Source organism: Bidens hawaiensis, unplaced genomic scaffold (genome assembly GCF_021521415.1).
Source record: "Bidens hawaiensis isolate Kalapana, Puna unplaced genomic scaffold, B.hawaiensis_p1.1 tig00011192_1, whole genome shotgun sequence".
In the NCBI taxonomy this organism is placed as follows: Eukaryota; Viridiplantae; Streptophyta; class Magnoliopsida; order Asterales; family Asteraceae; genus Bidens; species Bidens hawaiensis.
In genome coordinates, this window is record NW_027491870.1 from 551,760 (window position 1) to 576,799 (window position 25,040).

A 25,040-nucleotide genomic window follows, 5' to 3' on the forward strand; every position below is an offset into this window, starting at 1 on the left:
TCTTCGAACTTGTACATGTGTGTGACCTACACGGACATGATAGTTGAAACAAAACTCTCGGACTTTCACAACCGGATTTTGATCCCATCAATCAACTACTTATCTTTGAACTAAGTGATAAAGTAAGTTTAGAGACTATAAGTGGTCTAGCGAACCCATGCTAAAGACTCCATTGAGTATTGAGGCTATGAGTGATTTAAGAGGCTTCTCCTAAAGTTGTGTAGACTAATTGTCTTTAACTAGTGACCAAATTGCGGAATTTTGACTAGTTACAATTAGTACAACAAGTTTGTCAATAATTTCAACCATTTTAATTAGCATGTAATTGTTAAACCGTGTAAATTGCTATTACTTAAGACATCAACATAGTTTTACATACAATCAATTTTTTTTTTTTTTTGAACAACCAACTATCATTAAAAGAAACAGGAAAAGTAGCAAGAAGGTAACCCGAAAAACCAAACACCAAAACAAGTTACCTAGGGTATATACAATCAAATGACTGAATAGTTTCCTTTAATATCACATTATCACCATAAAATTAAGGTCTCTACCTAAGTTCAACACGACAAGAAAACTACAATCACAAAACTGAGAGAAACATATGTATTTTTCTTTAGCGGATTACAAATACAAACACGTGAACTTTTAGTCTCGTGAGTTCATCTTTTACAGTACAACTACAATTCCAGATGTTTATCCTGGAAAATAGCTTCTTGTGCAAGCGAAGCTAGTTAAGTAAACCATGACAAACACAAGTTACTAGGCTTTACTTTAATCATATAGATTTCATAATCATATTTAACACTTGGTTTTACTTGGGAATTTACTTGGGAATATTTGGGACAAAGGAATAAAAATAAGTAATTGATGACCAATGTATTTTGTTCATTTTGTCACCTCTTGTTAAAGGGTGAAGACATAGAGAAATGAAGGAGACTAGTGAGTGAAAAATAAAAGTGAAAAGTAAACAACAGTAGAAGGAGGGGTCAACAACATCTCAGCTTTGGGGTTCAGTTGATTCTTTCGTACCAATCTTTGAACTTGCAGCTTTTGATGTTGATCTCTCATGTCATCCAACATAAATTCTTGTTTCCAAATCAAGAATTTGAACTTATTGTCATTTTTTATTATACATGTGTTACTAATTTATGCTGCCTATCGTGATCTCTAAATTTGTAATACCTTGATGTTGATTTTTCTATCACTCACATAACTTACTTTATGAAAAGAATTAAAAAAAATAGTAAAAGCGTAAACATATATTTACTTTATATGTGATAAGTTTTATATTTTTCGTTTTATAAACTTTAATATATATAGAAGTTAGTATGACAATTACTTTAAAATATAAATAACTAGTTTTTATCACCCGTATTACGGAGGCTGTTTTACATTACTCGTTTTTAATATTTATATACTTTTTTGGGTTTAATATTATTTAGACTTTAATGATAAAAAGGTTTTACAAATAACTTAGATGTTATAACCCGATTTAAAAGTTATATGAGTTTGGTAAGACCCAAGACCCGCTTATTTTTTTACTATAAAATTGTTTATTAATTATAAATAATATTTTTTTTAAAAAAATCATATAATAATTTTTAGTATATCCTATTTTATAGGATTTTCACATCAATAATTTGGTGAGAATAATTTTTAATTTAATGAGATGTTATACCCCGTTTATGAAATATCTAGGTTTAATAAAACTCATACCCGTGAATTCGGGTCAAATGTATGAGAAACTTCCATTTAAAAATCAAGCAAATCTGATGACTTTAAAAAAGGGAAAACGACCACATCGCGACACGTAGGATTTTTATGTTTTCGTTTATATATATTATAGATTTGAATACCATTTAATTTTATGTAAAACAAATATGGGAATTTAGAGTTTAGACAAAACAAAAAACAATAAAAAGAAAGAGAGAAAGATCGAAACTGTATTTTTAGATTTATCATAACCATCAAATTTTATTAATTATAAGTGAAAATAACAGTTTTAGAATCTAGGGTTGGTGACCTGGCATTTGTTTTTTACTTTCATTTTGAATTTGGGATTTTAAATGTGGTTAAATTTTAATAGGTTAACTTAGATACACAAATTTTATAAAAAAAAAATTCTCATTTTACACTCTCTTTTCCATTTTGTACTAAAACCATCAATTTAATTTTTAACACCATGACTAATTTATAACCCGTGCTTAAGGTTTAACATAGTCAAGAACACAAATTATATTATATGTAAACCGAGTATAAACAAATAGTTATACATATTTTGTTATTGGTGACCCTCTACCGCCATGGTCGTCATTTTAAACTCGTTTTAAGTTAAAAAGTTTTATAACAGTGATCGACGTTAGTCAATTATATAATCTTTAGAAAACCAAAATAAAACCCTAAGCAAACTCAATTATAGTATGTTTTCATAAAATGTCAATATCATCTATCACAATCCTGGGCCCATATCTATTGTTTGGTTACTATTAGTGTGTACCTGAATCACATAAAAGCACATGGCTTGACATCGGCCCAAAATATGGGCCCATTGTAAACCCGTGACATCAATAGTATACTATGTTAATTCCTTCACGTAATCACGTGCCTTTAAAAATTGGGCCCTACTATGGGCCCTTTACTCAAGTATTCAAGTTTCAACCACTTGCAACTCGTGACCACATAAAGTGATCTCAAAACTTACTAAAATGGTGGTTAATGTTGTTTATGGTAAATGAATTACTAAATAGTAAACAAAGCACACATGTTTGTACATGATTTAGACTTAAATCATAGGATAGAAGATTAATGTACAAATAGATTGTTATTAAGAAAAGGATACTGTAGCATGATCGGTTTTTCCTACACTTGTTATTATCGGATTCATTTCGTGCTCATTTGACGATAAATGAGGAGGATCTTGTTACTACCATTCGTCTTAGAGTGGATGTTAACTTAGCGGAGTAGAAAAGTCGAAAACTACGATAAGATTCTAGTCTGGTGGTTTGAGGCTTTTCCTGTAAGGGTTTTTTCATGTGGTGGTCCGGGGTTGATCCTAACGATAGGAATTTTGCTAGCACCCTTCACCTCCACAGGAATAGAAATTTAGCTTGACAAAAACAAAAAAAAAAGAAAAGAAAGAAAAATTGAAAACTGGATCAATTGAGAACCCTGTGATTTAATTATCATTTTTTTATATAATTGCTTTTATTGTTTAGTTATGGTTAATACATATAAATTATGGAACTCCACCATAGTTAAAACCTATCTTTATATTTTTTTCTTACGTATAAAGCATATCGTGTGTAAAAAAATGTTTCAATTGGTATAACTAACACATTACTTCCCCTAGGGTTTAATAATAACTGAAACATTAAGCGAACTGAATCAAAGTCTTAGAAAACAAAACCGAAATTAATTGAAAACTGAATTAAACGTAATCAGTTATCTTTTATATTTGTACCCTCGGTTAACCGAACCTAGCCATTCAAGATTTTCTTTAATTAATTCTAACTTCTATACCTCTATTTTATATTTTATACCAGCATTTCTCATATGACCTCCATTTAATGTTTTTATATCTTCATTACATTTATTTTATACATCCATTTTTTATATTTCCAAGTAGAAAATTTAGCACAAACTTGTTTTTGGTTATTAACTGACACGAACTGAAAACCAAAAAAACTAACCGAATAGACCAAACTCATTAACTGAAAATCGATTGTTTAATCTGGTTAAGGCTAATAACCGAATCGAGCCGTGCACACCTTACTTTCCCCATTCTCTTTTAAAAGTTAATGAACTTATTGGAATTTTGTTAGACAGGAATTCCTATTTGATTTAAAAACTTATAAAAAGGGCTTGAATTTTACTGAGTCTAGAATCCGCAAATAAAAGAATTAACCGAATATCTTTTGCAATAACCTTATTAATCAAAACTAAATAATAGTATACTTCTAATTTCTAGATTTAAAATACAAGAAAAAATAGATTTTTTCATATACGAGCTTTTCTAAATTGTGAAAAAAAAAAAGATTTATCGCCTGTTATGGAGTTTGGGCCCAATTGGTCAGAAGATGGTGGGTCTATTGGATAGACCTATCTGTTTGTCTTTGGGCCGAGTCAACTGGTTCTGTTGCGATTTCATTGGTCATTACGGGCCCAACAATTCAATCCGTACCAATGTACCATCTAAGAATGGCAATGAAACGGGTTTGTGATAAATAGGATAACCGAACGCCCATCGAATTGTTTGGCGAAAAGTTTGTTTATATTTGGTAAGCTTAATGAACGAACAAGAACCTGTTGTGTTTGTGAACTGTTCGTTTACGTCCGCCCAGTTATGTCTATTAACATGCGTCCGGTTAGGTCGATGCATACATATTTTGCTGTTCATATTTTTTTATTTGTTTTCCTACCCTTACATATAAACCACTAGCATAGAGCCCCCGTATTACACCGGGGGGGGGGGGGGGGGTTGTTAATCATTTGTCAGCTTTTAATTTAATTTATTGTAAAAATCGTAGGGGAAAAAACTAACACTGACATTTAATCAAACACTTGGTATGTATATACCTAAATATCATTAATCATATGAAATATGTACAATTGAACCCTAAATTCAAGTTATAACCACACTAATCTTAACACTAAAATACAATAATACGCCCTCGGTATTCAAAATTCATATAAAAATAAGGATTGGGGTCATTAACAAAATTAACTGGGAACCAAAAGTCAGTAATTGAAGCACAAGTAACTGCACTTTTATTGGATTTTTTTTCATAAAGCAGTATGTTTTACTAAAAAAATGGATTTTAGGTGTCTGACAAGATGGTTAACTGATCTAATAGCACGTCAAGCCAGCGGTGGCATGTAAACTGTAGCTGATTGGATCCGTCATCTGAGATGACTGGATCCAAGATTTCAATCTTGTGTCACGTGACAGCTTATCATGAAAGTTTCCATTGAGATGGAGAGATTGAACTCTACATTTTCAATTTTAGCAAACTTATGTGTAAAAAAAAAAAACATATGAAATGCATGGGGTTATTTGAAAATGAGTGAAACCCTTAATATATAAGATGGGGAAAATTTACCTATATACAATACTTTTATATCACATGTTGCATACACACGTTTGTTGGCTGGTTTGTACAATTTAAAATACCAACACCACACAAATGAGATTGGAGTTTTTTTATATCCAAAGAAATTGTTTGTAAAAAGGAACACCACATATTGTTTCTCTCGGCTAATGCATTCATGTCTAGAGTTTATTTTTTTAACGAACTCCAAATATTATCAAAACTAGCAATTTAAGTACTAACCCCTTGCAATAATACAAGTACCAAAACCAATATCTCGGCTTTCACTATAAGGCTGTGTGTAATGGGCGATGGTTGTGGGCGATTTTGGGCGACTAAGGGCGCAAACACCGCCCCCTGGGCGATATTTGGGCGATTCAAGGCGGGGGCGAGGTGTAATTGTCGCCGGCGAGATTGAGTAATAATAATATAATAATAATAATGTTACCGATGGGGGGTAACGGCTAAATATAAAAAAAATAATAATTTAAAAACTTAATATAAATATCAAACACAAACCCAAACCAATTAAACCATTTTCACCCTATCGATCATACACAAACCCAAACATAAAAATACTAATCATTTTTATTATTTTCGTACTTCTTCAAACTCAATGAGTTCCCCGGATTCCACGAACCCTGCCGAGATTTGGGATCAATTAATCAACGAGAGTCGAAGAATTCATCAGATTCATCGACAAGTGGCGGAAGAGCATTTATAGGTCACAAACGCGGTTCAGGCCGTCGCCAATAACATGGTGTCCGGCTCTGCTCCATCTACGGCACCACGTAAACGGTCATATATCCTTCGGGATCGTAGGCAAGCGAACGCTCGTTTAATGAAGGAATACTTTGACGAAACACCTACATTTAACGACGCTATGTTTCGACGTCGTTTTCGGATGTCCAAGCGTTTATTTTTGCGCATCGTTGGAGATATGTAGCGGGAGTATGAGTATTTTCAACAGAAACCCGACGCAAGAGGATATTTAGGATTCTCCGCCATCCAAAAGTGTACTTCGGCTCTACGCATCCTCGCATATGGCAACACGACCGATATCAATGACGAGTATTTAAAGATGGCTGAGAAAACAACGAGAGATACGTTGGAGAATTTTTGTATCGGTAATATATAAATTGTTTGTATTAACTATTGTTTTTAATATAAATATTGTTTAATAATTTATTTGTATAGGGATAATACAATTATCCTCTCGTCTTTATCTGAGGATTCCTACTTCAAACGACCTGACTCGCATATATGATGTACACGAAAGCAAACATTCTTTTCCAGGCATGATCGGGGGTATAGATTGCATGCATTGGGAGTGGGCCAACTGTCCAACCGCATGGCGAGGTCAATACACTTGTGGTGACCATGGAGTGCCAACGGTTATTCTTCAAGCCATTTGTTCACACGACCTCTGGATTTGGTCAGCCTACTTCGGCTCAGTCGGGTCCAACAACGACATAAACGTTCTCAGCGTGTCACCCGTGTTAGAGTATTACATCAGCCGTAGCATACCAGTCTTACCGTTTTATGCCAACGATATCTTCTATCGTCACGGATACTATTTGGGAGATGGGATATATCCAGAGTACTCGATCATCGTCAAGACGTTTCAAGACCCTATCGAAGAAAAAAGAGATTATTTTAAGAAGAAGCAAGAGTCCGCGAGAAAGGATATCGAGAGGTGTTTCGGGGTTCTAAAAAAACATTGGCATTATTTGAAAAACTCATGTCGTGTATGGACGTTGGCAAAAATGAGCGATGCCATGTATACGTGTATCATATTGCATAATATGATTTTAGAAGACGAGGGAAAAGCAATATGTCAACACTATATACCAGGAAGCGTTTCAGAACAGTTCCTTGAACCAACCCAGGAACAACGAACGTATAACATTCACCAGCTCACATCAAGTGATATACATAACCAACTGAAGGCGGATTTGGTTCAACACGTGTGGGATAATCGTCCCGTTGAGGAAGAGGACGAAGATGAGTACGAGGACGAAGACGAGTACGAGGACGGGGACGAAGACGAAGATGAAGACGAATAACTTAGTTTTTTTATAGAAATTTTTTTGTGTATTTTTATTTTGGTGTGTTTTTTTAGTATAATTTATTTTTATTATTCGTGTATTTTTTTTTAGTTTATGGTATTTTTTTTTGTATTTATTTTTTAAATTTAATACATTTTTATTTAATTATTTAAATAAATTGGTTTTTATTTAATTAGTTTAATTATAAAAAGAAAATAATAAAAAAACACACTGTGGGCCCAACTTGTAGCTCATACACCATTACACCCTAAAAATAAATTTCCACTCCATGCTGACTGGTCGCCACGTGTCACAATTCGCCCCCAATTATAGCCTCTCCACTTCAGATAGCCTAAATCAAAACTGACCATTGGTTTCCAACCCGGTTTGGTTTTTTTTTTTTGGGTTAGGTTTGTTTTTTGATTTCATGCACATTCCTTGTTACAATAAATATTCTTTACCGTAAAGAAACCAATATGCTCAAGTAGGAAAGAGTATTATAAATTTTTGAAATAAAGGAGTTAAGATGAAAGTAAGTTGTTCTGTTTTTGGACGGTCAACTAAAAAACAATTGTCCAGGTATTCCGTATGAGATAAGCGAATGGCTAAAGGACACCACTAGCTAGCCTAATCCAGACGTACGGAGCTCTAAGCGTCTTCAACTTACCTCCAGTTCTTGAATCCATCCCGCCCAAAAGCCCACTGGTGGTGAAACTCGGACGCCATCATGATCGAATTAGAGATCACAAACTCTTCCTTTATCAAGCCACGCATGCCCATCCAAGGCTCCAATGAGTTGTAAGTGGGATTTGAACTTAAATCACCATTAAAAAACCCAGCTTCCTACCACTGTATCACATAAAAAAGTAAATAAATAAAGACCACTGCATCACGTTAAAAAAATAAAAATAAAGGACAGAAGTAAGAGCTTTCACAGCCCGTCCCCCCATTCCTATATCTATAGCTACACTAAAAAACACTATATTTCTCTCTTCTGTTCAATTTAATAATATTTTTTATGCATTTATCATTGAAGTTTTCTCTATCCTCTACTCACACCAATTCAACAAATTTTAAAAGTAAATAGGGGCAAACTAAGTATCCCCAAATTAAAAAAAAAATCCTTGCATTTCTCTCTCCACCCTATAATTTATAATCACAAGCACTCACAACTAGGGATGAGACCGGAACCGTACCGGTACCGATCGGTCCTGGTCCCGAAAATCGCAAATTCTTGGTACCGGTACCGAAATATTCGGTACGGGTACGGTACGAGACCGGTATTGACAGAAAAAATTCGGGAAATACAGATATCCTACTCACAACCTCACCCTATAATTTGCAAATTCACGTCACATAATAATAATAATAATAATAATAATAATAATAATAATAAACGGTTTGAGAATGCTCTAAGCTATTCTAACTTTAAAAAATAAGAAAAAGTAAAATGAAAAAAAGAAAAGTTTTCCACATCTTCCTATAGAAACAAAAATGACCACACCTTGAAGATATTCATTATCAGATGGCGGTTCAACTGTTTCTGTTACATCCATCATCTTCTTTTTTCCAATGTAAGTTTCGGTCATCTATCACAACACGCACTTCCAATCTCATCAAAGACAACACCACTAGAAAAACAACACTTCATGTGTTCTCCAAGGTTAAGGATTTGGAGTCCAAGATTTTGAGTAAAGAAGATGAGGAGAACCAAAGTTATTATTATGTAAATAATGGGAATGCTATTAACAGGTTGGTTTCATTCTATCCTTTTTTTTATAATAATAATAATCTTTGTTAGTAGATATTGAACAAATAACAATGTAGATAGATGCAAATGAAACAAAACATAGTTAGTTAGTTAGTGAGTACTGAGTGAGTGAGTGAGTGAGTTTGATTATCTTTTTCTGTATATGATTAATATTGTTATGGGCATAAAATACTATTTTAAGTATGAATTGTTTTAAAATCCCCATATCTCTTTTCCAAATAATTAATCATAACTAAGCCTATGTGTAGGGGAGGGCTACAGATTGGGCGAATTGCGACACGTCCAGTCATATACCACACACAAACATATATAATAATAATATGTAATAATAAATTTCGCCTGACAAATAATTCCCCCCCCCCCCACACACAATTTCGCCCCGGGCCGGTGTTGTAGCCCCGGTCGCCCACAATTCGCCCAAAGATTTTCCCCACTACGGGTAGCCTAATTGTCTTACCTGGCGTGTTGTGCCGGGCTGGTGTTGTTAGGCTGTTATATGTGGCGAATGTTGTTTGCGCGTTGTGACGGCGAACTGACATGAATTTGGTCGGTATCGGTTAGGTTCGTTACTAAATTCATCAACGCCCAAATACAAAATTTACATATTAAAAAAAAAAAAAAAACTTGTGCGTTACTAAATTCATCAACACCCAAACACAACAAATTAAATTATATAAAACAAACAAAAGTAACATGTCGCGACGGTGAACCAACACAGATTTTGTCGGTATAGGTTAGGTTTGTTATAGTTAAAAAAAAAAAAACCCGACCGTCGGTAAATCCCAGGCTTTTTGGCTGCGAGTCGGTGGAAATTTGGTCGGGATGAGTCACGTTCCTTGCGTTAACATATTTAAAAACAGACAATAAACATGTAGTAATGGTTGGTCTTATTTGTGTAAACTATACAAGGGATGACATTGTCTTCAAAGACCCACAGCACTCGGCTAAACTAAGCAGCATCTTCGGTTTGCATGCTACTCTCCCTCTTGCAGCAGCCAGCTTCCTTTTAAACCCACAGGATGCATTGTCTGCGGGCGGTGAGTTCGGGATTTTGGAGGGGAGATCAATGGCATTGATTCATCCGATTGTGATGGGCGGTCTCTTCGTTTACACTTTGTATGCCGGCTATTTGGGGTGGCAGTGGAGGAGGGTCAGGACATTACAAGATGAGATTAATCAGTTGAAGAAGCAAGTACCTGTTACTGCTGATGGTATTGAACCACCGCCTGATTCCCCGCTGCAGCTCCAGATTCAACGACTGTCTGAGGTAATTCATTTCCAGGGCCGTCCCCGAGAATCTTTAAAAAAATTTGGGTCTTAAGTTAAATATAAATTCGATAACTCATATATATAAATAAAAAAAAAGTAGATGATACAATAATAATAATTGTGATTTCTTTTATTAAAAATGAACCGGTGTTGTTTGTTTTTTTAAAAAATACAGATTTTTTTAAATATATTTGTATATATAAAATATATAATTTCTTTAAAATTTGGGCCTACGTGGGTGATTGGGTCAGGGACCGTCGACCACCCTGTCTCCTTATCAGAGACGCCCACGTTCATTTCCACTTCTTTCTAAGTTTGCTTTTGAATTTGAAAGAAAGAATATTAATTAGTTGATAATTTTGCGGCGTACAGGAGAGAAAGGAGTTGATCAAGGGGCAATATAAGGATAAACATTTCAATGCGGGATCAATATTGCTTGGCTTTGGTGTCTTCGAGTCCATTGCCGGTGGAGTCAACACGTATCTCAGAACAGGGAAGTTATTTCCAGGGCCTCATCTATACGCTGGCGCAGGTAACAAACGCACATATGTCGTATTTGTTGTTGCAACTGTATTCATGTTTTATTTAAATCGTTTTTATATATATTATTTGGAACAGCAATCACGGTGCTATGGGCTGCAGCTGCGGCATTAGTACCCCCTATGCAGAAAGGAAGTGAAACTGCCAGGAACCTTCATATCGCCTTGAATGTGTTAAATGTTCTCCTTTTTGTAACGCAGATCCCAACCGGGTGGGATATCGTTCTTAAGGTCTTTGAGTTCACCAAATGGCCCTAATTTCTTCGCTGTTTCAACTTGTGCTCATAATATATCATTGATTGATTTTTGTATCTCAAATGATTCAAACTCGGTGTATCTCGTATAAATTGAAACATTTTTTCTACCTTAGTTATGAGTTATGACGTCACCTGGTTTAACCAGTAAACTGGTAAGTCTTATGGTTTGATGACCAGACGGTTTAGGCGGTTATCGGTTTAGGAGTGTTCCAATGTGCAACCTCTTTTTTTTTTGTTTAATCTGTTGGAGATCGCTTGTTCAAGTAGCGAACTACCTATTTGTGTTCATATTTCAAACACCGACCTAGGAGCACGTAAAAGCTTTCTAAGCATCCTACTTATACAAAAAAAAAAAATCTTTAAATGTGATAGTGAGTGAAAACCAAGCGTCCGTAAGATATCTGATACCGACTTCTTTAAGAAAAGCAAAAGAAAACGAAAAAGTGTGGTAAATTTTGGAACGTAATACATCCGTGTGGATAACACAGTCACAACTATCGTCCTCACATCCTCCATCCATGATCTCATGGCAGCCACACTCGCTTTTCTTCAAATCATATTCACACCATCAAATATCCATTTCCACGAATTAAACCGAATATCTTTTGCAATAACCTAAATTAATATTAATAGAAACTTTGCTTTTTTTTTTTTTCTAATATTAAATAAATTAAAAAGCACCCAAATGATTACAGTGAAATAACAGGTAAACAGGCAATAAGCTGAGATTCAATCCCTACTCAGTTTATGAAATCTGAAATAATAATGTTCATATAATTTCTTGATTCAAACTGCAAAAAGAATAAAAGGAGATTTTTCTAAATACAGGCTTTTCTGGATTGTGTTTGTCTCATTCACAGTTTATGGCCCGTTGTTGTCAGTTTATTGAGGGCCCAATTGATGTGAAGATGGAAGGGTTATTGGACGGACCTATTTGTTAGTATGTGGGCCAAGTAAACTAGTTCAGTTGTGTTTTTATGGTCATTACTGGCCCAACAATTCATTATCATATATAATAATTTGGAACTTAGGTGTCCCAAAGTCCCCATTGGGTTTTTTCGACACCTTATGGGTTGGTGTTTTTTTTTTCTTTTCTGTTTTGTTAATTCAAGTCCGTAACATATGTCACAAAAATCGATCGAAAACTAATTTTATCTATGTTTTGTTTTAGTTATGGTATCATAACAAACATGACGGAAACCGACCGGATTCGCGTAAACTAACCGCATTTTTTTAGTTATAGTACCATCAGTGGCGATGCTTGAACTGAGGCACCGGGGGGGAGGGGGCGAGCTCAAAATTTTACAAACGAGGGGGGGCCGGACTCAACTTTTCGACCAAAAAAGGCTAAGCTTACACTACGTAAAAATTTTCGGCCGAAAACGGGTAAATTTACACTACTGTACAAAAAAACAGGGGGGGGAGACACCCCTGGCCCCAATGAAGATTCGCCCCTGAGTACCATAGCGAACGTAATGAAAACCAACCATATACTATTTTTTTCGTTCTGGAACGGTAACGAACGTGACAAACCCAACCAAATTCGCGTAGACTGTCCGCTTCAACCCCATAATCAATAACGGTTGGGTTTTACCAACGATCGGTTTTACCGACCGACTCTACCCCGTTAGTCCACCTCAATATTTTATTTATTATATTTATTTGTTTTAGTACCTATATAATAACACACGTAACCAAAACTAACCGAATTTGTGTTAACTTACCGTCGTTTGAGATTTACAACGCTTGGGTAAAATACTAATTTACTACAAATCAAGAATAGCAACAAGAGGTGCATGAATCGGGTTTCTACCATACCATATTCGATTGTCACATATATATGTTTGGTATTAAAACGGGTTACCATTACTTATGCAATCATGCAATGAAAGTAGAGTACCAAGTAATTACTTTTTATCCATAAATTCACTCAAATGCAAACTATTTGCTTTATAATATGGATTCTAAAAAACTTTACATAAAAGTTGTAAAATATGCATAAAAATATACTAAAAATTAATGTATTAGGTATAGGGCATTACTGAGTACAGGTATAGGATATGCCCGATTCCAACTTCCAAGTAGTTTTAGGTATAAATCAAATTCAATTCTTCTAGTTCCAACTTCTACATTCTAAATATGGGTAGTTGGGAATCAAACTCAAAATGCACATTCTATACGTACCCTACGGGTTGTGTCACTTTTGTGCACCCCTATTCACCTTTGTGATAAAGCAAATAAAAGTTCTACACTGAAAAGTAAAATTTATCCCTAGTACAGACTACAGATTAGTCGTGAAACCAAATATGAGCAACTAACATCATATTATGTTAACTATACTTGTTTTTCAAAATATGTTATTTTTTATAATATATTAATTAATAAATTAATAACTTCGACAAAAAAAAAAGGTACTGTAAAATGAAAACGCAACATCAAATCCTTCATAGAAATCCCATAACTGGTCAATTTAGTTACCAAAATAGAAAATACTAGCAATTAGTAACAAACATAATCCAACCGTTTGCCACTACTACGGAAATAGGTTTCCTACCAACAGTCGTTAATTCTTCATTAGCAAAACAGACAAAAACAATATTTTTCAAATACTTCTAATCCATCCCACGGTTGTTAAGCCTCCACGTCAGCGTGTCTTTTTGGCAGCAGGAGTGCAGATGAGCCAGACAATCCCATAGGGATCCTTGAGCTTCCGCACGCGCTCTCCAACACAGCACGGGACATCAGCCTCAGTGGTCACTTCACTTTCAGCTACAGCACCAGCCTTGACAGCCTTTTCCACAGCGGCTTCAATGTCCTCTGTTTCCAAGCACAACACCAGACCCGTACTGTATGTATATTACAGACGAACCATGTACGATGTGTGAATATATTAATTATTATTTAAACTAAAGAATAAATTGTGGTCTTCGAAATAAAAGTCTCAAAAGCATCAACCATAGGAACCACCGTATCGATATTCATGATGTAAGTACGAGTGTGAAAAAAATAATAATAGAATAGCAACCGAATTACCGGATATTTCGAACCCGAAATATTAAAAATTTGAATATTTTTAGATGTCATTTTAGGAAAAAATTTCGGACATTTCAAATAACTAAATTATCCGAGATATAAGTTGTTTGTGGCTCAATGGTTGAGCACTCACTTTATAAGTAAGAGGTAGGGGGATCAAACCTCACTACCACCAACTTATATGGGAGATATGAGGGATGACCCTGGCTTGCCGTTTGGCGGGCGTGAGGGTCGTGCCGTTTGGCGGGCGTGAGGGTTGGGTTTTATCCGGTGAATCCCTCAACAGGTGGACCACTAGGGGCTCGTCTATCCGGACTAGTGGCCGGCTCGGGCTACCTTTAGCCAATGGGGGCCGCGTACGGGGTACCTGGCATTACTTAGTTGGCTGTTAAAAAAAAATCCGAGATACTCTTTTTTTAATTAAATAATAAATATAAATTAAAAATTTCGGATAATTTTCAGAAATTTATGATATTTTGGAATACAGATTAGGTGTAAGAAAACGAAACAACAAATTGCTTGAATAAATCGATTAAATGTGTTCAAAATAACAGAGATGAAACCGAAAACACGAACGTTAAGCATACGAAATCAACAAATCGCCAACAAAACAGTTATTAGAAAACAAAACAAAACAAACCAAACTTAGCATGATAAACGTAAGTTGGGGCATAAAGTCGTATTATAACAAAGAGCATATGCAGTGATAAACTGTGAAACAACACAAGCAAATCACCAACTTAATGCAGCAATCTCGTAACAGAATCGCTAATAACTACAATAAATATTAGACAGATCTTAGCAAACATACAAAATATCAAGCAAATAGCACTAGCAGATCAACTTAAAACGTTAAATAAAGCAAAACAGCATATAAAAATGAACATAACCAAAGCGTAACTTAACCGCTGAAAACCACATTGGCAGCAATACTATACAGGTCTACGCAAATGTATAAAATATCAGGCAGATATCACTAGCAAATCAACTTAAAAATAGAAAACAATGCTTAAGGCGCATAATAGCACGGAAAATTTATTATACAGATGAGTAACAGATCTACACTAGTTAACCAACTTAAAAGCGGTTATGTATCGTGAGGCAAATAACACAAGTAAATCTACAGATTGAGGTAACAATAGCGTAACAAACGTGCTAAAACCTACAACAAACAGCTACACCAGTAAACCAACTTAAACTGAAAACAACGCTTACAACGCATAATAGCACGAAAAACGTTATCTAGGGCAGAAAATCATATATAAACGAAAAACGTAACCGTCAGAAACAATACTACAAGTAAATCGACACATTGAGGCAGCAATAGAGTAACGAACACGCTAAAATCAACAACTAGCAGCTATATTACAAAGATCTAACCAAACTTCCAAACTAAATCAACCAGATATCACTAGTAAATCAACTTAAAAACGAAATACAAAGCTTATGGCGCATAATAGCACAAAAAAACGTTATCTAGGGCAAAAAACCGTATAAAATGGAAGAACATTTGTGTAACAAAGTGTAACAAACACGCTAAAATCAATAACTAGCAGCTATATTATACAGATCTAACCAAACGTACAAAATATCAAGCAAATATCACCACTAAATCAACTCAAAAACAAAACCTAACGCTTACGGCGCATAACAGCACAAAAAATGAAGAGCATATGCAATGTACAATGAATAGCGTAACGAACATGCTAAAACCCACAACTAGAAGCTATTATACACAGATCTAACCAAACGTACAAAATATCAAGCAAATATCACCACTAAATCAACTCAAAAACAAAACCTAACGCTTACGGCGCATAACAGCACAAAAAATGAAGAGCATATGCAATGTACAATGAATAGCGTAACGAACACGCTAAAATCCACAAGTAGCAGCTATTATACACAGATCTAACCAACCGTACAAAATATCAACCATAAATCACTGCTAAAACAACTCAAAAATGATATATATCGCTTAGTTATACAGATCTAACCAAACGTACAAAATATCAATAACTAGCAGCTATTTTATACAGATCTAACCAAACGTACAAAATATCAAGCAAATATCACCACTAAATCAACTCAAAAACAAAACCTAACGCTTACGGCGCATAACAGCACAAAAAATGAAGAGCATATGCAATGTACAATGAATAGCGTAACGAACATGCTAAAATCCACAACTAGAAGCTATTATACACAGATCTAACCAAACGTACAAAATATCAAGCAAATATCACCACTAAATCAACTCAAAAACAAAACCTAACGCTTACGGCGCATAACAGCACAAAAAATGAAGAGCATATGCAATGTACAATGAATAGCGTAACGAACATGCTAAAATCCACAACTAGAAGCTATTATACACAGATCTAACCAAACGTACAAAATATCAAGCAAATATCACCACTAAATCAACTCAAAAACAAAACCTAACGCTTACGGCGCATAACAGCACAAAAAATGAAGAGCATATGCAATGTACAATGAATAGCGTAACGAACACGCTAAAATCCACAAGTAGCAGCTATTATACACAGATCTAACCAACCGTACAAAATATCAACCATAAATCACTGCTAAAACAACTCAAAAATGATATATATCGCTTAGGGCGCATAATAGCACGAAAAACGTACAGATAGTAGCGTAACGAGCACGCTAAAATCTATAACTAGCAGCTATATTACACAGATCGAACCAACCGTACAATATATCGCAAATATCACTACTAAATCAACTCAAAAACGATATATAACGCTTACGGCGCACAATAGCACCAAAAACGTACAAATAATAGCGTTAAAAGCACGATAAGATCTACTACTAGCAGCTATATTATACAGATATAACCAACCGTACAATATATCAACCAAATAATACTCCAAAACCGTCACAAAAACGAAATATAACGCTTACGTAGCGGTTGAGCCATCAGCAAGTTCAGAAACCAGAATAGTCGACGAAGCGAGTTTGATTTCAGCAGACACAAGCAGCGGAAGCTCCTGATCAGCTTTGCGTTTCGGATGAGTTACACCGTTCACTTCCTGGGCTCCAAACGCGGCTTTGTAGAATGCAACGGCGTCGTTGACCTTTGAAGGTTCAACGAAGAGTTGTGGCTTGAGAGAGGTGAAGGTGACCGGTGGTGATGATCCGTTGGTAGCCATTTGTTTGGTGAGTGAGATTTAGAGAGAGAAAGTGGTGGTTTTAGTGAGAGAAAGTGTGTGGGTGAAATGAGGAATTGGATATTATTATTTTTATAGAAGCGAGGAAACGGAACCGTTTTGTGGGTGGAGACGTGTAAAAGCGCATCATGATGGGGGACGTGGCATTTAATTTACTGGTTTTGTAACTGAAAGTTTAAAAAGTTATTATGCAACAATTTAATTTAGACATATTGGACAAAAATCTATTGCCATATGCTTGAAAACGATTATATTATATGTGTGTGCGTTATTGCATAAACTAAGATCGTGAATTAGACTTTTAAGCTCATTATCATGCTTTTCATCGTTAAGTAACAATGTTTTTCATTAATCAAATATAGGACTCATAGTACTCATAGAGTTGTCTATTTATCAGGGTTGACTTAGTATTTTTCGAGGTTTAAACCTCTAAATTTTGAATGCTTAAACCAAGAAGTTGCTAAAAGAATTGACATATTCTTTGAACATTATAAAAATTATGTGATTCTGGACACTCAATGACATTTTATCTTGTTTATGTGAGAGTTTTGTTTTGATTAAAACGTTATCAATGCAAGTAACGTATAACCCTAAAACCCATCCCAAATTAGAATCTCAATCCAAAAAACAAATACTTTTGGTAAATAACCACATTTGAACCCAAAGGGGTTGGGCAGGTGGCAGCTCCAAGTAGAGGTATAAAAAAATGGTTTGGGTTTAAAACTGGTTTCACCCAAACCGGCTCATAAACCGTCAGTTTCATGACTGGTTCCCCTTAATATCTACCGTCAGTTTCGGCCTATCTTGCTTCTAAACCGGTTATAAACCGAACCGGTTTGACCAACCGTTGACCAAACAGGTTCTGTTTGAGTTTAAAATCGGTTTTGTACACCTCTAGCTCCAAGTTTGTTTCTTTAATACTTAGATACAACTTTTTACGAAAATGGAAGAATATTATCTAGTTTTCCAAACCCCTTTTTATGCAACTTTTTAATATGCTTTTACTATTTTGTTGCTGGTCTTGTATAAAAATATTGTCTAATGGTAGATGCTTTTGACAATTTGACCAAATCCCATTGAGAGAGTCCGGGTCACCATCAGCTTCCTCAGCTACAAGCTCATTAAGTCCAAACTCCAAGCCCACCAACAATATACCTTAACTTTATTAAACAAATGAATTTTGAAGATAAACAAGCATATATAGATTTTTTATAGTAACAAAATGAAAAATCAAAATAGATATTTTATCTAAACTTTGTTTTAAACCATTATTGAACTTATCTTAGCCCGTAGTAAAAACCCCAGCCATCTCCCATTGCATGGAAGTGTAGTCAAAACTTGAGAATTGAAATTCTTAATATTAAGTTTGAAACCTGACTTAAAAGAGTTTCTTCACAATTATGAGTTTCCTCCTTGATTATATTTTTAGGTAAGTCAGTCATTAAGTGCTAAAATCGGCATTAACTATTAACATACCAGGGGCGACCCGTGGGCCATTCAAAACAAGATAGGGCTTTGGGCCCCAACTTGTTAAGGCCCACAGCCAAAACATGTTTAATATAATATGGGCTTTAATAATTGGGCAGTTGGGCTTGTATTTGGTTTTCTAGAGATGTCGGGCCACCAGATTGAAAAGAAGAAAGCCTCATTTCCACTAATTGATCTCTCGTCCAGGTTTTTATGGCATTTAACTCACTGAGCAGCCAACTATAAACTTATTAGTTTATTATTGTTGGTCCCAAGTCCGGGTAAAGGAGGAGGGTTTATATTTGGTTTTTGAGAAATGCCCCAACGTTTTAGTTCGCTTTAGGCCCCCAAGAACGTAGAGACGGCCCTGAACATACAGTCTCATAAAAACACACTTTGGTAGAGGTACACAAACCGGGTAAGAATCGTGTCCAGTTGCGGTCAACAAAAGTCAAAATCGGGTCGTGTATGAACCGGTTTCGAATATAGTCGGATATTTGACCGGATTTTTTTAGTGTAGGGTTGGGTCGTGTTTTGAAATCCAATACCAGGTCGTACTATGCGGGTTGTGAACCGGTTTCGGGATTTTGTGTAGGAAATAAAAAAAACAACAGTCAAAACCCCCTCCTCCCCTGAGTCAGAACCCCAGCCAAATATCGTCTCATACACCAGCAGCAGCGCCTTGTTCACCAATCCACCTCTACAAAACATGACTTCCATAACCAAACCCATCATCTCCTCAACCTTACTATCTCCACCACCACCACCATCTCTTCACACCACCACTCATAAACCATCATCACTTTCCCTTTATAACAAAAAAACAGCATCCACAATATCCGCCAGTTACGAGGTCGGAGGAGGCTACACGCAGGAAGAACTGGACGCACGTGACCAACGTAGGACCAGCAGACAACACGATACAACAACAAAGGATGAAACAAGCACTTGGAGTCCTGCTCAGTATGAAGCTTTACTTAAAGGCGGTGAACAAATTACTTCTGTCCTTGAAGAGATGGCGAATCTTGTAAGATATTATTATTCATTTTGATGTTTAAATTTGTTACGGGTGTGTGTGTTTTGGGTGTTATTTGAGTTTTTTTTTCAGTGTGGCATTTCATCATACAGTGCATGTGTTACACTCCCTTTATCAATTGTTTTTGTTACAATTCAACTTAGATTTTGATGCAGAGCGGAAGCGACAAAGTAATAAAAGAGAGATAATTTAGCGATAATTCTCAAAGTAGAAGAAATGTTGTTTAGAGACTCAACACGTGTTTATCCCTTTTGCCTTTGACACATTTTGTTTTGGTTCAACGGGTCGTGCACTCGTGCATAGTAATTTATCGGCTCTAAGAACCAAAAATTTGTTTTTAGTAGGATTGAGTTTGCTATCCAAAACGGGGTTGTGGCGCAGCTTGTTGCTCGTTTACCTGCCGCCTCATTGTAATCGTTTGGATGTTTCAGTATATTTTCTTTTATATAAGGGATTTCTAAATTTGGCAGGTTTGCCACATTTTCGAAATTAGAAAAGGATAATGGAAACGTGAGCTTAAAGCTTTAGATAAGGGTCTAAATTATATCGGCAGCTAGAAAATGTGTCAAGCTAATTTTGGAAAGGTTTGAATGCTGCAAAATTTAGGGAAAAAGTGTTGTCTGGCGGAATGGTTTGCCATAAGGTCCGGTTCATTGAGACCTTTCCTTTGATTGTTAACGGCCCCGTAATTCTACTCGTAGCCCAAGTTATGCCCTTTTTGAGTTCGGGCCATTTTTGGCCTTTTTTCCTCTATCAAGCTGGTCCATATAATTTAAATATCTTTCGGCATAATCCATGTATATCCCTATCAACAGTATACAAAAACTTAGTATACTTGCAATTGTAATATTTGTTAGTTACAATTGGGATGCTATCATGTTAACTAACCTATAATTTAATCGGTTTTGAATTATCTTATAGTTGGAAGATGACCAAATGGATGAAGAATCTGAAGAATTAGCAGTGCTGTTAGCTGCACAAGGTGTGATCGGTAAACGAGTTGATCAGATGGAATCAGGCTTCATGATGGCTTTAGATTACATGATCCAACTAGCAGAAAAAGATGAAGACGACAAGGTTATTTTTCAACTTATCTTTTTGTATTTAAAAACCGTTTAAATGCCATATGTCATAAGTCATAACAATCTTTTTGTCATATCAATTACAGCGGAAGTCGTTATTGGAAGTGATCAAGGAGACAGTATTATCTCATCTCACCAAAAAATGCCCTCCACATGTAAAACTAAATGACTACATGTTTCACGCCAACAATTTTAATACTTATCACATTATTTAATAATAGTTTGTTTTACACTCGTCTATAGGTGCAAGTTGTCGGGCTGCTATGCAGAACTCCTCAAAAAGAAAGCAGACATGAATTACTCAGAAGAGTGGCGGCAGGTGGCGGTGCATTTGAAAGTGAAAACGGTGCAAAAGTTCATCTTCCAGGGGCGAATCTAAATGATATAGCTAATCAGGCTGATGACTTGTTAGAGGTGATTTTATTCATTTCAAACCCACAATAATTTATTATGTTTCTAAAAACACAGTATTCATATCTAAATGAGCGTTTTTTAATGCAGACTATGGAGAGTAGACCCGTTGTTCCTGACAGAAAGCTGTTGGCAAGACTCGTTTTAATTAGAGAAGAAGCCCGGAGTATGATGGGTGGTGGATTATTAGATGAAAGAAATAATCGCGGTTTAAATACTCTACCCCGATCAGAGGTCTGTTTATTAAAAAAGAATTGTTTATTTTGGAAAAAAATGTTCCAGGCCTACCTAGGCCTACAAACGAACCGAGGGAACACAAACAAGGCCTGTTCATGTTCGTTCGTTTTCTTTAACTGAACAAATAAACATTTAAACAAACAAATTTTCTTGTCCATGTTCGTTCGTTAAGAAAATGAACATTATATTCGTTCTTATATATTCTCAATGAACGTAAATGAACATACATAAACGAATGAACAGTAACAAACGCAGGTAAACAAAGAAAAGTGAACGTGTTCTTGTTCGTTTGTTCATTTTGTTAGCCTTAACTCAAAGCTTGGTTCTATGAGCCAGTTAGTATTGGTATAAATTTAAATAAATATGTAAACTAACTTAAACGAACAACCATAAATGAACAAACATAAACGTATGTTTATGCATGTAATAGAAAGAACATGATGTGTGTTCATGTTCATTCATGTTTGTTCATTTATTAAATAAACGACCTTCCTGCCGAACTCTTTACTGAACGTACGGTTTGTTTAGAGGTCTAGGCCTACCCAACCTGTTTTTGAAATTAACCATTTTGATCCTAACCCATATGACCCGTTACAAAATTACCTATCTTTTATTTCACCCATTTCAATATTACCCATTTTGTCAATGCAGGTTAACTTTTTGACCAAACTTGTTGCTCAGAAACCCGGGAAACAGGTGCGTGACATGATCAAGAATGTGATGTTAGGCAAAGATGAAGGTGCTGACCGAACCGATGAAGAAGAACAAAGTAAAAGACGGGGTAGCATTTCAAATGGGATTGCAGGAAAAGTGAGCATTTATACATGTTTTTAGCAGAAATTAATGTTATTGAATTCAGTAAATCTTATATGTTGCTGACACAGCGTCTTTTTTTAAATGATTTACAGGGTTCAAAACCAAATCCAGTGCGACCTGGCATGTTTTTAGAAACAGTCTCCAAGGTACTATTTCTTTTAATTCATGATTTCAATTCATTTACTTATTATTATTATTCGATCAATTCAGGGTATATTTTTTTGATCGTTTATTTTGAAAAAAAAATGAGCTAAAATGGGAACGGGTCAAATGGTTTGAGTGTTTGACACCCATAGTGTAATTTTAATCCCTAAATTATCCTAATTCACTTTATTCAACAAACTAGATAATTATTGAAATTATTTAATGCGAATGGGTCAAATGTTTTGAGACCAATGAGTATCATTAAGAGTATTTTAGTCATTTCATATGCGCTTAACTGGTATTCCAAGGACCAACCATGTTCCGCTTTCGAAACAGTGGGGGCATACATGTAATTTTTCTAACTTCACTCTTGAAATAATTTTATTTTTTGTAATCATATTTGACTCACTAGTTGTTTATATAGTCTTATCGAAAGTGTTTCGAGTCAACCCAATTCATACCAGAAAATTGCCCATTTGACCCGTTTCACCCGTTACCCACCAATCCCATTTTTACTTCTACTTTTGGGGGTTTAATAAGAATTCATACGTGGTGTCGGACACGCAGGTGCTAGGTGGCATATATGATGGAAATATCTCTGGCATCACTGCACAACATCTTGAATGGGTAAGTACAATATTGTTTTAAGTTTCAAATGAAATCACAATATCACATATATGAAATATTATTTAACATGATTTGTTTATACTTAATTTAAATCGTGACAAAACACGATATACCCATTAAAGATCCGTTGCATGCCTCTTAACTTGTATATTTACTTGATATCTTCAGGTTCATCAAAATACACTTCAAGTTCTTCAAGAAATAGCATTCTAAGCTACTCCGGCCACATGCAAATACGCTACACAAATATGTCCAGACATGTACTAGCGCGTGATCACCTAAGGTAAGGTCGTGTGTTCCTACGAAATTTTCCACGTCACCGTGTCACAAAGCTCACTCTGCTAACTGGTAAGGCAAATGGTCCAATCAAGTGGAGCAAACCGAGTGTATATGTGACTAATTGTCATATAACATAGTAAGACAATCTGCTCTGTTATATAGGATGATGCTACAAAAAGTTAAATAAAGGTTTGATGTTTATTAACTTGATTGGAAGCTATATATTTTGACCACTTTAATCAATGTGTCTCTAGGATGTTATTTGGTATATTTGATGATTTTTAATTAGCCTGTAGCTTTTTGAGTCTTTTATATTTTGACCGTTTTCTTATAACTTGTCTTATACACAGTGTTGCAGAAATTGCTAGTCGCTAGTCAGGCGCTAGGGTGGGGAGTAGTGATTAATCGGATGAGACTTTAATGTATAATTTTAAGTTTTATAAATACACACATTTTTATATATAATTTTCAGGTTTATATATACACATATACATTTTGGCCGGAATCTCATTAGAAACCGTACTAAGTCTGCTTAATCGCGATTTTGGCCGGATTTTGCCACTGACTTAGCCCAAAATTAATCAGCAGGGTGGAGAATAACAATTATTCGGGGATTAATCGGCGTCTGCTTATACATAACTAAATCAAGAGTTATAGCACTTGTTAATGCAACAATAGGTAAAGGGTACAGAGGTTTAAAACGGTTCAAATTTAAACACCAAGTTTTTATATATTAAAGTTATTTGATTCTGTGATTTCTGTTTATAATTTGCAAATGCGTGATATTTTCTTGTTCGTTTGAATTTTATTATGTCAATTTTAGTTTTCAAGATGTGACGTTACAATGTTACATGGCAACTAAAACTGATTATGATTTATGAAAATGAATTTATCTCATATATATAAGTTTGAAGTTGCCTACTATCATCCTTTTCACGTATACTATTTCGGACTTCGGAGTTGTCCTATTTAGGTTCATAATATTTTAAGGCCCAATACATATTTCAAGCTATTTCATAAAAACGATTAGTTTGGTTTTCTTAACTTTAAATTTTAACAAATTTTGTTATGTTTGTAATCTCAAAAAAACACAACAAATAATGTCAGTTTATTAACTTATTGTTTATTTATAAATGTTGCAAATTATATTGTATGTTGGCTTTATATTAATAATGTATGAATGTATGATAAGTATATTGTTAATTTGCCTTTTGATTATTTTATTACATATTTTATTTTAAATAATCATGTGTGTAGTGCACGGACCTTAAGCTAGTTTTATATACAAATGCTATACAATTAAATTATTGAAACTATTTAGTGGATTTTTAGATTTATTTATTTCTTATATATTAGTAGTCAAGATATTTTGTCACTTTTAGCACGCTTCCATCAATTTGAAGTGAATGATAGCGTTCAATACAAATCTAAAGTTTACTTGGTAATAAAAAGTTAATAGATACGAGTTACTTTGATACGAACATGTAAACTTTATTAATTAACAAAGGTTCCTTTTATTTTCTTAACAACATTTGAAACTACTCCTAATACCCGATTAAGTTTTTCTGAGACGTGATATTAACTGTCAATACTGATTTGACGTTTCATGTCTGAATCACTCAAAAACACCATTAAGGACTATTAAGGAGGGAAAAAAGATTCCTTTTATACTAGTAGTTTGTAAAGTCTTGAGCCACCTTTTGACCAATGTTATGATAATTTAAGTCACATTTTCTGCTT

General features: G+C 34.9%; 2 protein-coding genes and 2 pseudogenes across 3 annotated transcripts; 3 read left to right on the forward strand and 1 right to left on the reverse strand.

Moving 5' to 3' along the window:
* Positions 1–5,889: 5,889 nt before the first annotated feature.
* LOC143537454 (uncharacterized) lies at positions 5,890–7,156 on the forward strand (annotated as a pseudogene).
* A 1,454-nt stretch (positions 7,157–8,610) lies between these two features.
* Positions 8,611–11,082, forward strand: LOC143537485 (uncharacterized). The gene is made up of 4 exons (XM_077031243.1): positions 8,611–8,890; positions 9,819–10,176; positions 10,551–10,710; positions 10,797–11,082. The coding sequence occupies exons 1-4, from the start codon at positions 8,664–8,666 to the stop codon at positions 10,973–10,975; spliced, it is 924 nt and encodes a 307-aa protein (XP_076887358.1). The 5' UTR covers positions 8,611–8,663; the 3' UTR covers positions 10,976–11,082.
* A 2,464-nt stretch (positions 11,083–13,546) lies between these two features.
* LOC143537455 (uncharacterized protein At5g48480 pseudogene) lies at positions 13,547–17,183 on the reverse strand (annotated as a pseudogene). The gene is made up of 2 exons (XR_013136056.1): positions 16,936–17,183; positions 13,547–13,820 (listed from the first exon to the last, which is right to left on the reverse strand). The product of XR_013136056.1 is annotated as an uncharacterized protein At5g48480 pseudogene (transcript).
* Positions 17,184–19,332: 2,149 nt separating this feature from the next.
* On the forward strand, positions 19,333–23,697 carry LOC143537486 (protein PEP-RELATED DEVELOPMENT ARRESTED 1, chloroplastic-like). The gene is made up of 9 exons (XM_077031244.1): positions 19,333–19,695; positions 20,626–20,781; positions 20,873–20,941; positions 21,030–21,200; positions 21,288–21,431; positions 22,086–22,244; positions 22,343–22,396; positions 22,962–23,021; positions 23,190–23,697. The coding sequence occupies exons 1-9, from the start codon at positions 19,378–19,380 to the stop codon at positions 23,232–23,234; spliced, it is 1,176 nt and encodes a 391-aa protein (XP_076887359.1). The 5' UTR covers positions 19,333–19,377; the 3' UTR covers positions 23,235–23,697.
* Positions 23,698–25,040: the final 1,343 nt, after the last annotated feature.